At 35.2% G+C, this 16,123-nt stretch overlaps 3 protein-coding genes and 1 pseudogene across 4 annotated transcripts; 2 read left to right on the forward strand and 2 right to left on the reverse strand.

Annotated features, from left to right (window-relative positions):
* LOC104813386 overlaps positions 1-1,082 on the forward strand; it is a 1,600-nt pseudogene extending 518 nt beyond the window's left edge.
* Positions 1,083-3,058: 1,976 nt separating this feature from the next.
* LOC104813220 lies at positions 3,059-4,449 on the forward strand. Its single transcript, XM_010540787.2, has 4 exons — positions 3,059-3,269; positions 3,356-3,438; positions 3,805-4,062; positions 4,146-4,449. Exons 1-4 carry the CDS (start codon positions 3,146-3,148, stop codon positions 4,308-4,310), a joined length of 630 nt encoding a protein of 209 aa, XP_010539089.1. The 5' UTR covers positions 3,059-3,145; the 3' UTR covers positions 4,311-4,449.
* LOC104813218 (hippocampus abundant transcript-like protein 1) lies at positions 4,297-9,708 on the reverse strand. 2 transcript variants are annotated; one of them, XM_010540785.1, is made up of 14 exons: positions 9,463-9,708; positions 8,643-8,754; positions 7,730-7,842; positions 7,244-7,366; positions 6,923-7,125; positions 6,613-6,688; positions 6,149-6,235; positions 5,965-6,045; positions 5,823-5,855; positions 5,628-5,681; positions 5,506-5,547; positions 5,137-5,215; positions 4,977-5,047; positions 4,297-4,623 (listed from the first exon to the last, which is right to left on the reverse strand). In XM_010540785.1, exons 1-14 carry the CDS (start codon positions 9,634-9,636, stop codon positions 4,519-4,521), a joined length of 1,353 nt encoding a protein of 450 aa, XP_010539087.1. In that variant the 5' UTR covers positions 9,637-9,708; the 3' UTR covers positions 4,297-4,518. The 2 variants fall into 2 exon arrangements, with proteins under 2 accessions (XP_010539087.1, XP_010539088.1); XM_010540786.2 differs by having other exon boundaries at positions 4,297-4,587; positions 9,463-9,706.
* A 4,130-nt stretch (positions 9,709-13,838) lies between these two features.
* On the reverse strand, positions 13,839-14,597 carry LOC104813221 (E3 ubiquitin-protein ligase ATL23). Its single transcript, XM_010540788.2, has one exon. It carries the CDS (start codon positions 14,454-14,456, stop codon positions 13,938-13,940), a length of 519 nt encoding a protein of 172 aa, XP_010539090.1. The 5' UTR covers positions 14,457-14,597; the 3' UTR covers positions 13,839-13,937.
* Positions 14,598-16,123: the final 1,526 nt, after the last annotated feature.

A 16,123-nucleotide genomic window follows, 5' to 3' on the forward strand; every position in this document is an offset into this window, starting at 1 on the left:
TCGGAAGAGAATACTCGCTCTTGTCTCCCTCTGGCGATCGATTCGCGCGGAGCCTCCGGCAAATGCGCGATTCGTTCGTGAAGAAGGTCGTGCTGTCGTCCAGTCCGGCGCGTGATCCACAATTCACGGCGCTGGCTATTCTGAATTTGACCGGAGATCTCGCGTTTTGCAGAAATGGCGACGAATCGTGGAGATTGATTGAAGGGGCTCAATCGTATTGTGAGGATGCGATACACTATAAAGACTCGTTCTACGCCGTGGATAAGTACGGAGCGATCGCCGTGTGTGATGTTTTGTGTGATGTTTGCGATGATTCTTCGGCTCCTAGGGTTTCTGTGATCGCAACGCCGCGCCAATTCGGCGGTGATATGCAGTATTTGGTGAGTTCAGAGGGCGAGTTGTTGCTAGTGACTCGGTTTCTGGACCTTGAATTCGATTACGAGCCAGATCGACCTCATTTGGTGTACAGAACAACCCGGTTCGAAGTTTTCAAGCTTGACGAGGTTGGATGGCAATGGCAGAGAGTGAGGAATCTCGGTGAAAGGGTTCTTTTCGTCGGTGAGAATTCATCTCTATCTTTGTCAGCATCCGATTTCCCGGGATGTGTGGCGAATTGCGTATACTACACAGATGACTATTCTGAGACAAATTACGATGGTGTGTTTGGTGAACATGACATTGGAATTTACAAGTTATCGGATGGGAGCATCGAATCTTTGCCATGCTATTCAAGAAACACGTTTTACCGGCTGCGATGGCCTCCGCCGGTTTGGGTCACACCGAACCCGTTTTAAGGAAGTCACTTCATCAATTCATCTGTATATTGAATAAATCGAGACTCATCATGATTGTATTGTGTTGCCGTGGAAATTGTTGTTTTGAGCATCTAAAACTATGGACATCATATGCATCTTTATGTTGTTTGCTGTTTGGTTTGTGTATATGGAGCAGAGTAATAAGGCTCAAAACTTCCAGAGACTTGCATTGAATTAATTGTTTGCAGGTATGCAAGTTCTGTAAGAGTATTGACCAGGGAGAAGCTGAGAACTAGCAGTGATCTCTGCAGGAACATGACCCATCAGAGTAGTGATGAAACTGCTTTGATCCTCAGATGATGATGATGATGGTACAACTTTCTCGACCAGAGAGGTATTGCTTTTTCTGTGTTATGATATGAAAGTCTCCACACCCATTCTAAAGTTCTTCATAATGATTATTGACATCATCTACGTTGTGTAGTAACATTTCCGATCTAGGCTTGAATCCCTCATCCTTAAATCTTTTGTGTAGTTTTTTTGCAGCTTCTCGTATATCTTCTTTGACTCGGGATGAGACCAATAGCCCACAACAAACCAGTGAATCATGTTACCATGCTCGATGCAGCTGCACCGTGAATCTCTCTTGTAAGATCCTTCTGCTTCATCCAAACCCTAATTCTTGAGGCATTGCTCTTCCCCATACCATCAACTGAATATAGTTCCTCGCATCAGACGGTTCTAGGCGGCTTCCTCTTTGGGTTGGGTATCTCCATAGCACCCTAGAAGCACCAAGTAGAGCTCCCCAAATCCAGAACTCGGCTCGATCAGTGATGCCGGACCCATGAAATCCACGATGCATGGGTTGGTAATCCAACCTCGACTCGACCCGAAGCAACGAGGCCTCAACGAGTGAAGGTAACATGATCAGGCCTTACACCATTATTAACCATCATCTCGAAAATGCTCTTTTACTCCTGTGAATGAGTTTGTTCGTGTTACACCTGTGAAAGCCTCGTGCCAATTCCCGCACCCCTATCACTGAGAAGAAGCGGAAACCATGGCTTGATCAGACGACTCGATCCCCACACTTGTGCTAACATCAAGAGAGGCGAAACCTTTTATTTTTAGTAATAATCGTCGTGTTCCATGATACTTTTGTCTACCTGTCGAGATATAATGGCTCACCTATGCTGGTAGTAATGCGACTCAGATAGTCAGTATTATATAGCATATGAGGAATGTTACGAAAGTTTACCCAAGTGGAGACTGATTGCACCGGGGGCTTCTCCGGATTATGGTGTGGGTTTCAGGCAGTAACAAACATAGGACACTGCCCTCTGTGTACCAAAACTTCTTTGTGAGGATTTGCACTCTAGCAGCTTTGTTTCGGTACCTTGAATAGAAACGTGTCGTTTCCAACATTATGGACTCGGATCCGGGGACCTCCCCGTGACCACAGTGTGTACTACTCTAATGATTCTTCACATGGCAGATGGGAGACCATAGAATTGACCAAATAAGAAATTCCGTCCATTCCTGAGCAAGAGTCATTGATAGATTCTTCCGGTATGGTGATAAGAGGAGCACCTTAGACATGTATTCCCGGGGTTCTCGTATGCTGGCGCCTGAGTTTTCCGGTGAGAGGGGGTGGTGGTTTGAGAATGGAGGGGGATGGTGAGCGAAGACCGGCAAGTCATATATAGGGTTTGTGCCAACCGGCTACGACCGGCCAGCGGAGCTTTTTCAGTGGTTGACCGGTTTTTAGAGTTTGCGGTTGATCGCGTTCGCAATCGCCTTAGCGGAGAGCCTTTTTGTTACTCATCATTCTTTTTTGCACAAAATTTATACTCTTAATGGTATAATCAAATCATTTCGTCAAATCCTACGTACATGTTTTTGCCTTTTGGTGACCCATGAGTCCATGACCACAATTATATTGTTTTTTTAAGTTGAACTAATTGGATTGGATACCGTTTATTTTCTTAAATGTTGGATTGGGTAACGATGGTAACCTTTGCTTCAAAAATATTTCAGTTTCGATTATTTACTTTGGATTCGATTAATTCTATAGAAATTCGTTTCATTATTGGAATTTAAAATTAGCTTAGTGTGAAATGGAATATTTCACCCCCAATCGTATGAGATGCGAGATAAAATCGGTTCAATGTCCTCGCAAGATCGTTGGGCCATGTATCACGTGAGCTCCACGTTAAACGTGACACGTGGCACCTCTCTTCGTTTTCCGTCGTCAGGGACGTCAACTTGACAAAAAAATCCATATTTATGAAAGCCATGGAGACGAAACAAAAAGGAAGTGTTGTCCGTCTGATCCTCAGAGCACATAAAAAAAAATCTTCGTCCAGTTCTCTGTTGTCTGTAATTCAGCCATGGAAGCTGCTGCCCTGAGCTCCTCCGCGACGATAGTTTCCTCGTCTTCTCCATCGCTCTCGATCTTCTCGCCGACGAAGAGAACCGACTCGCTGAAACCGAGAATCGTCCGGTTTTCGAAGAGTAAATTCATCATCGTCCCCGAATTCTTTTGTCGTTTTTAGTTTCGATTCACTCCATGTGTTTATGTTGTTTTTTGTTTGATTTAGACAACGACAAGGAATCCGATCTGCAATCTGAATCGAATTCATCGAGCCTCGTCCCTCTCTTCGGATACCGGACCCTCTCGAGGGTAATCTCTCTCGATCTCTGTGTTTTATGTCCTCCTTGTGGAATTAGGGTTTGTGTGGTAGAGCAACATGTAATTAAGTGGTTTGAATGAGGATAATTTTGGGAAAGAACAACTAAGGAACAGGAAAGAGAAATTATATGAATAGTGAGGGATTTATAGGGATTGATTTGAGAGAGATGGTGGGATATGAAAAGAATTTAGGAATATTACTATTATGATGTAGAATATATCATAATAAACCTCTGAAGAGAGTCCAATCTAACGATTTGAAGTCGAAATGTTGTTAATAATCATAGGTGGGTTTGCATGATCTAATTGGAATGACTGTAGGGATACTAATACTAATCATGGAAATTGTGGATGTAGGATGAGGCTATGGGATTGGTGTTGAGCTCAGCTTCAGTGAGAGGATGGACAACAGGTTCGGGCATGGAAGGGCCGTCGGTTCCAGCCGGGGCCGAGGAAAGATCAGTGACGGAGAACGTATCGACGTTTCCATGGTCGCTCTTCACGAAATCACCCCGCAGGAGAATGCGTGTAGCCTTCACTTGCAACGTTTGTGGCCAAAGAACCACTCGGGCCATCAATCCTCACGCTTACACCGATGGCACCGTTTTCGTGCAGGTTTTAAAAAAAAACAAAATCTTTAAACACCTTAGAATCAACGAGGAAACGCATTCATTTTTTTTTTTTGGGGGTATTTGCAGTGCTGCGGATGCAATGTATTCCATAAGCTTGTGGACAATCTGAACTTGTTTCATGAGATGAAGTGTTACGTGAACCCGAGCTTCAATTACAGAGATCAGAAGACGGACATAAGCGGGTTCAGGCTCTTCGACATGGACGACGACAAAGACGTCTTTGGAATCTAAAGAGTACTTGTTGATTATACATTGTCCTTGTGATTATACGGGCGTGGTGTTGTATATCTATCTGTACATAGCTACCTTCTCATACCAACTTAGACATCAATAATAAATTCAGTAAGAGCCGTGAATTTATTCGGCTATCGGTTTAGAATCCGACAAGGAGAGCCTTTGACGTACCGAGACTGCGGAAATATGTTGTTGTTCTGAGGAGTTATGGTGATCCATGATTAGCCATTGGAGGGGTCGCTCTTATCATCAAGCTCTGGATAAAGGCTATCGTCTGGAGAAGGACAAAGATATCACCGGCGTTAGTTTCCTTGCACAACGAACAAGTAACTTCTGATGAGTGAAAAAAGATCAGTTTGGATAATGCCATGACCTCTTTATGCATTATTTAGAAGAAGCAAATATAACATCAAAACGTGCATTCATTGGTTTAGAGGCTGGTCATCTCATGCCATTACAGACGCATCTTTTGGCCAAGAAACGTGAAAAATAATACGGTTTTTTTGTTGTTGTGCTCGCAAGGCAAGTAGTTGTAAATTTCGGAAGATCTAACTCAAAACCAAAATGAGTGGAAACGGATAATTCATGCGGTCGATCCCAAATAAATTTGGGATTAAGGCGGTGTTGATGTTGTTTTTGTGTTCGCAAGGCAAGTGATCTTACCGTGGTAAACCCAATGCACATGATACTGAAACCCGGGAAGTTGAAAGGTGCTCGATCAGACAGGAACAGATCTGGAGGGGGCAGAACTACATGTGTTACACTCAAATTTCCTTTTTGTTGGATCTTGAAATTAGTAGCTATGGATGAATTATGCACCAACCGGTCAGAGGCGAGAAGGCCAACGGAGAAATAACGCTGGCAAAGGAGCATATGCTTGAAATTATCCCCTGAGCCTTCCCCTGAAAGAGGCACCAGGAAAAATAGATTGATCACATTGTTTCTGTCAAAGCGAATTTGAATGCAAGTTGTGTTTCCCTTCCCCGAGTATCTTCGGTCACTATTTTTTTTTCTCTTCCCATCTTATCTTCCATCCCTTCTCTCTTTTCCTTATCATATTCCTGTAATTCTATATCGGTTATGCATCTTCTTTTGATCTCTCTATTTCTATCCATCCTACACCACAAATATGTCTGATCCATATTAATATTATGAGACTATCATGAAACTTCATCGACCGGGTCGCGATTACCTGCTCATGCGTTGCTACTTGTTTAGATACAATGCTCCTCATCTGCAAAGTTTTGAGTACTTCAAAGTTTCTAGTATATTGAAGTAGCAAACTGAAGAACATAATATAGGGTAGGAACTTACAGATGGCTGTGATAATATTGAGAAAACTGAAAAGGCGGCCGACGTATAGGGAACCTGTGAGTTTTCAATTCTTTAGCCAGATAATGGTGTCAAACTCTACCAGGAATCTATAGATACTGCTTAAAGCGTCAAGAAAAGTAAGGAACCCTTCAAGAGCCAAAAAAAATATTTTCTAGGAAGGTTGAGAATAGATACCCATGCGGACCATGCCACACTAAGAAGGAACATCTGCACGATTAGAGAAGGAACATAAGAATATGTATCAGAAGCAGCAGGTGAAATTCGGCCAATAAGCAGAAAATAAAATTTAGATATCTAGGCAGGGAAAGGTGCTTACATTGGCACAACCAAAGAAAAGTCCGATTGAAAGCATTATCTCCTCTCCTAAACCGTGAACTAAAATGGGCATGAAGAGCAACTGAAAATTTGCTTCCCATTTTAGTTCAAAGAAGCAGTGTTAAAGCAAAAAATTGAAGCAAACACAGTCAACTTGGAAAGGTAGCAAATTGGTTCTTTTCTACCTGTGAAATAGAACCTGCAGCACCATATATGACCATGAGGTCGGCAAACTGGTCCTTATTAAAATGAAATTTGGCCTTTAAGTAGTACTGCACAGAGCAAAAAAATAACCCATTTCATCTATCTACGAAACATTTCACGAAATATTGCAGACATGCAGATGATGAACTGGTTAAGGGGTTCAAGAATCTAAATTCTTTCAAGGATTGCCATGACTGGATATTTTACTTGTTCTTATAAACCGTAAGCACGTGGATTAATCGTAGTTTTAAGCAATTAAAGCTGTGGTAAAGATATGCCCAAATCTTTGTCACTTTTGAAGATATTTGGGTTCACATAGGTTCATGCAGCAGATTCAGTCTGCAATTAGAAATATATTCCACGATCCCATGGTTATATTTCTGCGAGAAGGAACTCGTGCAAACCAACAAACAGTATAATCTGCAATAGAACAAAGGAAGCCTACCATGGTTGAAGCTTGTAGGCCAGCATCGCCAAGACTACTGAAGAACGACACGATCGCAGCCTGAAGAAGTGGCACACTGGAAAATAAATGCAAACACAAGAACTCAATCTCTCAGGTAAAACAAGTAAAGTGAATCTATTCAAATGTCCAATTCACCAAATCCAAATCCTTGTCCAAATATCATATACGTTGTCATGCTCAACAGGAACACATAATCAGAGTATTCCAGCATTTCCCAATTTCAGACCCCTGAATCATCCGTGTTCTTCAAATTACCCAATGAACTAGTGTAAGAAACATATGAACGAACCTGCTCTTCAACAGACCGACCATATCCTGAACCGAAGGCAGTGTTCTGAATACCTCAAATTTTTTGTCAGATTTATCTTTCGGTAAAGTCGCACTCACTTTCTCCCCTGAAAGAATAGGAACCGTCAAGCTATTGTCTGCGATCGAATCCGGTAAGAACAACCTCATGTACACTGTCGACAAAACCGCCACTGTCGCTGCAACCTAAAGAACAAAAATCAAATTTACGACGTTAAACAACCAAAATCTCGCATCTACATACACAGATATATGCATCTATGCACACGTATATCATCGAGTAAGCATACGTGGAGAGAAAGACCTGGAAAGTGGCGGAGGTGGAGAGAAAGCGAGCGGAGAGGGTGCCGCAGACGAAAGCGCAAGAGCCAATGCCTGAGAGTATTCCAAACGCGGAGGCTCTTCGCTGTTCCGATACATTATCGGCCTGAAACCTCGCCGGGGAAGATGTTAGAGAGAGCGGTGGAAGCCGCCGCCGTGGGTAGAGGAAATTTTGAAAAGCACTAAAACGACGTCGTAGGATTGAATAATTTGTTTTTTTAGCCATAAAAATGTTTATTTGTGGGATTTCAAATTGTATTTTTTAAATATAAATTACTTATTTTGAAAAAATATATATATTTCAATTTTCATTTTTCATATTTTTTCTATTTGATTATAATTGAGTTCGGATTTTGTAAAAACTATTTTAAGAAAGTAATAAAAAATAAATGTAATGGGTTTATATAAATATTATTGGAAAATAATTTTAACTATAGTAGAATATTATAATAATAATAATATATCATACCACGTAGGCGAGGGCGAGACAGTGGACACTTCCTTCGCAAACTGTTGAAGTGAGTGTCTTGAGGACATAGTAGACATAGAAGGTCGTTGTCGTTCTACTATAAGCTAAACTAGCTGTGATTAAAAACAAAATCACGATTATTTATTTATTTAAATTGATAGCAAATTAAATTAATTATCTTTAAAAAGATATTAAATCTAAATTAATTATGACAAATACCGTTGGTCGAATTATTATACAGCTCTAGTCTATATTTTATCATTAAGATTCGATTTATATGTGGTTTAAAATAAAAGTTGCAACAAAAAATATACAAATTATTTTAATCGTAATTGCATATTGGAATGTGGAATTGTACTTATTACAATCTCGGAACTAATCTTATTTATTTACTCAACTTTGATGAACATATACATATATGTATGTGTGTGTGTGTGTGATTGAATAGAATATTATTAGAATCAATGATAATTTAATATTTAAAATTGTGATATACATAGGCATAAAAGAAATATTAATTGATTAATAGTTAAAAACAAAATTAAATTCTGATATTAATTTTTAAAAAAAATTAATTTTTGATTTTATACATTGGGTTGGGTGGGTTTAATTGTATTCATCTTTTTGTTTAAACATAGTACGGCAATGAAAAGGAAAAACTAAGCATATGCTATTGTTTGAAAGAAAAAAAACATATATTCTTTTTCGTCCAACAAATTTTATCAATATTCTAATTTGTTTCAATTCTTGTTCTAGTAAAACTTATTTTTTTTTTCAAATGCTAGGACGTACATCCCTTTCGCTTAAGATATAAACTATACATTGCTGCACATAAGTTAAATGAATAATTAATTAAACACTTAATAAATAATTAAATTGGCTTATAATATATGATTGAGATTTCAAAGATTACCAAGAGGTAGAATGGCAAGGCTCATGGGAAGAGTGAGTAGAGCTTTCCTCCCGTACGTATCCGACAAGGTTCCAACAATCGGCATCATTAATAAAGATCCCAATCCACTGACCTATATTCAAAAAATAAAAAAATAAAAAATACCGCATTGATATCTTTTCAAGTAAATTATTTTACATTTATTTTTGAGTAAAAAGGGTGGATAAAAAAAAAGTTACACCTGACCAAAACTGAATTCGTTTCAATGAAACTTTTTCAGAGAAAATTCAACAATATAATAGGATGGATCAAAACAAGATGAGACCAAATCCAAATAAGATAATATGATTGGGAAAAAAATTATTTTTATTTATATAATTCGAAACTAATTGTATATATTTAACCCAAAATAAAAAGTAAAATATGGTAAAGGGTGTTGAAATAGAAACAAAATATGGAGATTTGATATGATTGATAATAATCAAAGTCATTATATCAATTAAGAATAAAATATATATCGTATCAATTATATTTTGTCTTATTTGTTTCTTCCGTATCTTTATTTCCTTGTTTCTTTCAATAACTTTTCCTATAAATATATGGATTATTTTCATTGTAATGTAACAAGAAGAAGAGATGTAGCAATAAAAATGTTTTCGTTCTTTTATATTTTGTTCTTTTTTTCTAATTTAATTTCCGCATTTTATTTTTCAATATGGTATCAGTGTTTCTGGGAGCGAAAAAAAATAATTAGACGGAAAATGTGTGATATTAATCCGAAATTGTGAAATAATATTTGGGTTTGGACGTGAAGAGAGGAGGAAGATAGAGTGAAGCTTACAGCTTGTTGGAAACCGGAGAGATAAATTGCGAGGGAGCATTCGTCTTCTCCGGGACAGAGGGCCGCCATGGTGACGTCAGTGATCGCCGGAATCACCATGAACGCCGAGAAACTGTGCAAGAAGATCGTCATGAACATGTGACCCAAACCCATAAACGTCGTCGTTTCCACCATCTCTTCTCTCTCCCCCCCTCTCTCTCGGTTGAAGAAACATAAAGCGTGAGTGGAGAACGATGGAAGGGCGACGATGGGTAGTGGTAATGTAAAAGAATGAGTAAGCCGTAAGAAAAAGTAAAAAAGAAATATTAAAAAAATAGGAAAAGGAAATTATCCCATTTTTATCAAAATTTTCAGAAAAAATATCTCAATTTTTAATTGACAACAATTATGTTCTAATTCAATCCATAACCAACATAAAATCGTTCTCTTCCCTTTTTAATTCGCCACGTTCGTTGAAGTGAATGTCATGTCATCAAGATTCAAATGAAATGTCACATTATAAAAAAAAAAATATACACATATCTATACATATATATATATATATATGCACTTATATATACATATATATTATATATAGATTCATATAGTGAGCCAAATTAGTATTTTTAAGACTCGTTTGAAGACGAAATTAATGAGCCAACTCCTCACAATTAAAGTGGAAAGATAACCAGGTTTTATGGGGTATTTATTTAACATTTGTTCTCTAATTGGGATATAATGCTGCAAATTTAAAAACTGAGATATTTTTCTTGAAAATTCTGTGAATTGTGATATTTTTATGGATTTTTTCAAAAGAAAAAGGAAGCAATATATATATGATCTGGAACTGGAAGGAAGGAAGATGTAGATATTTTATTTATTTAGATTATATATACATATATGACGTGTTATGTTTTGAAATCTCACAATCTCTAATTATTAAATGTTTTTTTTCCATTTTAAGCTAATTTGGTATTACAAATATTGAGGATAAATTAAATAAAATAATCGATGAAAACTAATTCCAATTCGCTATGTATTTTGATTCCGAAAATCTATGATTTTATTAACTCAAATATCTCCATTTTGAGATGCCTAATATATATTTTTAAATGCTATATATTGAAATCCAAAACATTGTATACATTTTGATAAAACCTATTTTATACATACGATGAAAAAGAAATTATAAAGATTATCATGACATATGAACTAATTTATTTAAAATGTCTACTCGGTAATCACATGGTTCATACGAGCTTTTGATATATATCCTTCCCAATTCGGGTTCGAGTCTTTACTTGGAAAGCAATATTCATATGAATTTTTTCGATCCTTTGGGAGATATAGTTAGGTAAAGACTCGATGAATTTTTGGATTATAAAAAAAAATTGGATAAATGTTGTAATGTAATTATTAATCCACAAAAAAAATACAAAGACGCTAATTTCATTGAAAGACTAGTTAAAGAATTGAATCAAGTTATTTGGTTTTCCCTGTACCAAATTGCTCAAACGGACATGAAAAAGTCGAGAAGTGAAGTGTTTTCTTCTTCAATATGTGTGTATATATATGTGTGTGTATGATATTGCAATTTCCTGTGTCGTGGGAACAGACGGTCCGGACAACAAGACTTGGGAGGATGCGTAACTTGAAAAACAAGACAACGACAAAAATCGTCCCAGAAAAGTTATGTTCTTATAAATATTGAAAAATCTTAATACTATAGTAACATATCAGTATTCTATCTGGTAAGTCAACATTTTAACTATATTTGATACGTTATTATCTATATATCACGATATCGTTGTATCACGTCATGGTATAAAAATGATAATTTTATAAAGTTTAAATTTATTTATAATTTTAAAATTGAGTTGAGATTTTATAAGAGGCAAGCTTACAACATAATTCCCTTAACCACATATCAAGTTTCCAATTAAGATACGAATAATAATGAATTATCTAGATTTCATATATCAAATATATTATATGACTTGCATTATATTTTAACGGTATATATATATATATATATATATAACGTCAAAGTTAGTGGAAGCGTGCTTAGCGTGAGAGATTCGCCACCACTGCTGGCAAGCTTTTTAGTTTTAGCCCAGAAATTGTTTTGTCTCTTTTTCTTTCTTTCTTTTTTTTATAATTAGCTTTTTGTTTTTGAATAATGGAATATCTATACAGCATTCTTTTATTTTTAAAATTTTTTGTGAGGTAGTGAAATAAATGTGTCCAATAATGGTTTGGGTTGTCTCGTTTAGCTTTAGTAGCATATAATTTATTCATATGCAATGCAATAATATTAATTAAGTTTTTTTTCCCAAATGAATATAATTAGGGGGTTTCAATCAAATAACAAATAATTAATTGTATCCAAATTAAAGCATGTTATATCCATTAGATATCATCTTTAAAAATAAATTAATTAAATTCGATTAGAAATGTACAAAGCTATTGAAAATAAAATCTATTAAAAAAGAAAATAATTATAAACTATGATAAATATACTAATTAAATATACAAATTTTGCATTAAATCTACAAATATTAAAAAAAACAAAATATCATTGTTTTCAATAATGAAATGATATATATAAATAACGAGAAATCACAAAGGTTTGATAAAATTAAACTATTTTATCATAAATATTAAACAATTTTATCTCGGGGGTTTTACCAAAAAAAAAATATCTCGGATTTATAGGACGTTAAAATTGATAAATGTTTTGTTTTAAAACATTTGCCTCATAATTTAGATTTGAGTTATCGATTTTTGATACATTTATACGATCAGAATGGTTTTTACTAATAAATTATTGATAGTGGAATGTCGACATATGTTTTAAAACCTTGCAATCTCCCTATTATCGATCCAACAAAATTTTAATGGATACTCGTTGAAATATTTCCCGTCTAATTGAAAAACATTGGGAATTCTAACCGTTTCGTTGGAATTAATACATTTTTCTACGGATCTCTATTGGAATAATATTTTCAATAGATATTTATTGAAAATATTTTATAATTATGAAAGTTTCAAACCGATATCTATTGAAAACGTCTATAAATAGATAATCCACGACTCATTATTCTCATTATTATTTCATTGTGGTTAAGTGTGAAAAAACTCAAAGGAAAAAAAATCTCTATCAAACAAAAGACTAAAATGGTAATTTTTTTGGTAATTTTATTTTATAAATGTTTTATTGTTGTTTAATTATTTTTTCTGCATCTCATTTACCTTATGAAAATATCAATGTAATATTCTATAACTCGGACAGGTGACAATTCTGTGACATGTTGTTACCTTCATACCACAAACTGTTGATACCTTAAGGATGCAATTTTTTTTCTATATAATTATATTTACAAATTAAATACCATTGTCAGGAAATCGATGGGTTAAGATCAAAACGGTAATTCACTCAAAATTGATTCCCTCTTAAAATTGATTTTATCGTAAAAAAAGTAACTATAAGATTATAAATTCTACCAATTTCTTTTGCCTAACATGCATATAAAAGTTTGGTATTTGAAGGTATTTTGGAAAAAATTTAGTAAAATTAGTTTAAATTTGTTTAGCTTGAAAAACTGTAGAACTCAAAGATTTTGAAAAGCGTAGCGCACCTCAATAAGATTCATTATAAATGTTAACAACATTAATATATTTCCAAAAAAAATTTAAAATGTTGCACTATTTCTACTTAATTTATAGTATTTTATTTATTGTATTTTGATTTTTGTGTGTGAATAAACAAGTAACATATCGGACCCCTTTTCGTCGAAACCAGAAAGAAATGGGTTTCCTTCCCCTCTTCTATTGCCGTAGATACTTTAGTCTTTCCTTCACGCCAAGAACAAAATTAAAATAAAATAAAATTACATTCATTAGGATATTAATTGCTCTTAGATATTTATTATTTTAGTCTTTCCTTCACGCCAAGAAAATAAAATTACATTCATTAGAATATTAATTGCTCTTAGATTTTATTTTTATTGCAAAAAAAAATTGTCTAGACGTAAACAGGAAATAATGAAAAAATGACAAAAGAATTTTAAAAGCTACGCGTTTGTTACATTTTATCATGGTTTGAGGGCACTTCCAACTTTTTAAAGTTCACTTTTTTTTTTTGTTGCTATAATTACAAATCATGGTTGTAACCTCAGTTTGACCCATCTCATTAATTTTTTGTTGCCTTGCAATAAGTATAGTTCATTTTCCAACCAATTATGTGAACATTAATTAGCAGCTGAACTGTTGTTCATTTATTTTTGTTGCAAAGCTCATTAAATGCCTTTGATAGTATCGACTGATTATTTCTTCAAATATTTATTATTTTCATAATCTTATAAACCCATAAAAAAAAAATCAAAATAATTCCATTTACTTCGCAAAAAAATACCCAAAAAGAAAAAAAAAAGTTATGAAAAAGAAAAAGAATAATAAGAAGATTTTTTTTGGGACAATTTGAGGGGTTTGTTTTTTCAGCAAGGGCTTTGGTCTCCGTCACACTCGAAGAGCTTAGGAGCGAGTTCGGCTCGGCAAACGGGACAAACAGTGTGGTCGGTGAGCCACGTGTCCGCACAGTATTGGTGGAATCCATGGTTGCAGCCGGGAACCAGCCTCGCCGGTTGCCCACTCTCGATATCGTCCAAACAAACCGCACACTCCGTCGATCTCCCCACCATTGCCAGCTCTTTTCCTGTGAGTTTAGGAATCTTCTCGAGCTCCGACACCGACAGTCCCTTACCGGTCACTGGCTTAACCGGTTCCGGGAAATACGACGGCGCGTAGCTTTGACGACGGCGCGTGGAGTACCACAGGAGACAGAGGTAGATGACGAAGACGACGCTCATGGCGACGCAGGGGAGGAGGAGCGCCATGAAGAGGGAAGCTATCATTTTCCCTCCGCCGGCGGTGGAGGCAGGGGAGACGGCGGAGGAGGGCGGTGGAGATGGCGCGAAAACGGAAAGGAAGTGTGCGTGGTGCGCACTAAGGCGCATGTTAGAGCCCTCTCTTTCTCTCTCTCTCTCTCTCTCTCTCTCTTGCTTTACTTTGTAAAAGCGAGAAGAATGGTTTCTTTTTTTTTTCTTTCGCAGCAGAGGAAACGTCTAAATATTTTGCAGTGAAAATGGGACAATGGAGTTAGCGGCTATATATATATATATACACACACACATACAGGGGAGAGGACCCAACAGAGCCAAATATCGGAGGCTATTAATTATATATATATATATATATATATATATTTCAGTATTGGCTATTATTATGATTTAACTATTGGACCGAGGTCTCGCACATTTCGTGACTAACAAAAATCTGATTCCAAGTGGCTTTATTTTTATTTTTCCCTTTTGCCGATTGGTTTAAACTTAACCGTTGAATCTGACGGCTGTAATTAAATCATCAGATTTCGGGGTCTGTATTATTGTTTAGGAATTGTTTTCATGTAAATTAATGAACTATATTAAATCATAGAAACATAATTTTGACATCGCTAAAAAATACAGTTTTTTAAAAAAATTATCCAATAAATAAATATTTTACACGATTTTGAAACTGACAAGGTATACCGGAAAAAAAAGACGTTATCAGATCATATCAGCATTAATTGAAAAAAAAATGCTATCATAGTTTATGAATTTAAAGGATATTTTTTTCCTTTTTAACGGTAAATAAATATAAAAAAAAGGCGTATTAAATAATGTTGTTGTGGTATGGTCGGATGTGTTTTGGACCGGTGAAAATGGAATTTCAAAGTTGTGGGCCTTTTGCTTTTTATTGGTGGTGAAAAGCTCGTGACTTTGCTTTTTAGACCAAAAGCATTTTCTTTTCATAAATAACAAAAACACCTCAAGATTTTAGACATAATACCTTATTAGGGTTTTTTTTATTTACACAGGATCTATAACTATTATTCATCTATATATATATTATACACTATTATAAACATTTAATTATTATATTAAAATTTATATGAAAATATTACAGGTCTATTATCAGTTGTATTAAAGGAAGTGCGCTCGTACTCATTCGTTCTAATGAGAGAAAAAAAAGAAGCAATCATTTGATAAAGAAGCGATTGAGCTTTGTATTGGATAATATATATTATTAAGATGGATTTTATCCAACAAAGGAGATAAGGACTGAAAATGCATTATGGTGGAATATATAAATTAATAGAGATTAATGTTATCTGTTCAATCAGTTCAATTAATAAATGAATAAGGAATTGAATCTGATTAAGGTGGCTGTTTCCATTCTTTATGTTCAATTATAAATAAGATTATGTAATCAATTATTATTTTTGTTAATGTTAGATTACTAATACTATTTGGTGTGAGGAGTCGTAAATTTTTCTTTTGTCAGAGACCAATCACGACTAGTAATTTAAAATTAGATTTTAGGCCTATTATCACGTGGAATGAGCCTATTGGATTACACACACAAATATATATATATATATATATATATATATATATGGGTACAAATTTAGAAAATACTATAAAATACACGAAATACATGGATTATTTGTGAAATAACCAATTATAGGCATATGATTTGTATTAGGCAAAACATCGGCTAAACCAAAAAAAAAACAATTCGTGACGGAATGTGACAATACAAAAACATTCGATACAGCGTTTTTTTCCGTCATAATTGTTTT

Source organism: Tarenaya hassleriana, unplaced genomic scaffold (assembly GCF_000463585.1).
Source record: "Tarenaya hassleriana unplaced genomic scaffold, ASM46358v1 Cleome2, whole genome shotgun sequence".
NCBI classification, from domain to species: Eukaryota; Viridiplantae; Streptophyta; class Magnoliopsida; order Brassicales; family Cleomaceae; genus Tarenaya; species Tarenaya hassleriana.

Excerpts from the sequence above, each read along its gene's own strand:
- LOC104813220 (XM_010540787.2), top strand. The coding sequence starts at position 3,146 with ATGGAAGCTGCTGCCCTGAGCTCCTCCGCGACGATAGTTTCCTCGTCT. Across the intron at positions 3,439-3,804 it reads GATACCGGACCCTCTCGAGG|GATGAGGCTATGGGATTGGT; the intron begins GTAATCTCTCTC and ends TTGTGGATGTAG. Across the intron at positions 4,063-4,145 it reads ATGGCACCGTTTTCGTGCAG|TGCTGCGGATGCAATGTATT; the intron begins GTTTTAAAAAAA and ends GGGTATTTGCAG.
- LOC104813218 (XM_010540785.1), bottom strand. The coding sequence starts at position 9,636 with ATGGTGGAAACGACGACGTTTATGGGTTTGGGTCACATGTTCATGACG. Across the intron at positions 7,367-7,729 it reads GTCTCGCCCTCGCCTACGTG|GCCGATAATGTATCGGAACA; the intron begins GTATGATATATT and ends GCGAGGTTTCAG. Across the intron at positions 6,236-6,612 it reads GCCTACAAGCTTCAACCATG|TACTACTTAAAGGCCAAATT; the intron begins GTAGGCTTCCTT and ends TGCTCTGTGCAG.
- LOC104813221 (XM_010540788.2), bottom strand. The coding sequence starts at position 14,456 with ATGCGCCTTAGTGCGCACCACGCACACTTCCTTTCCGTTTTCGCGCCA.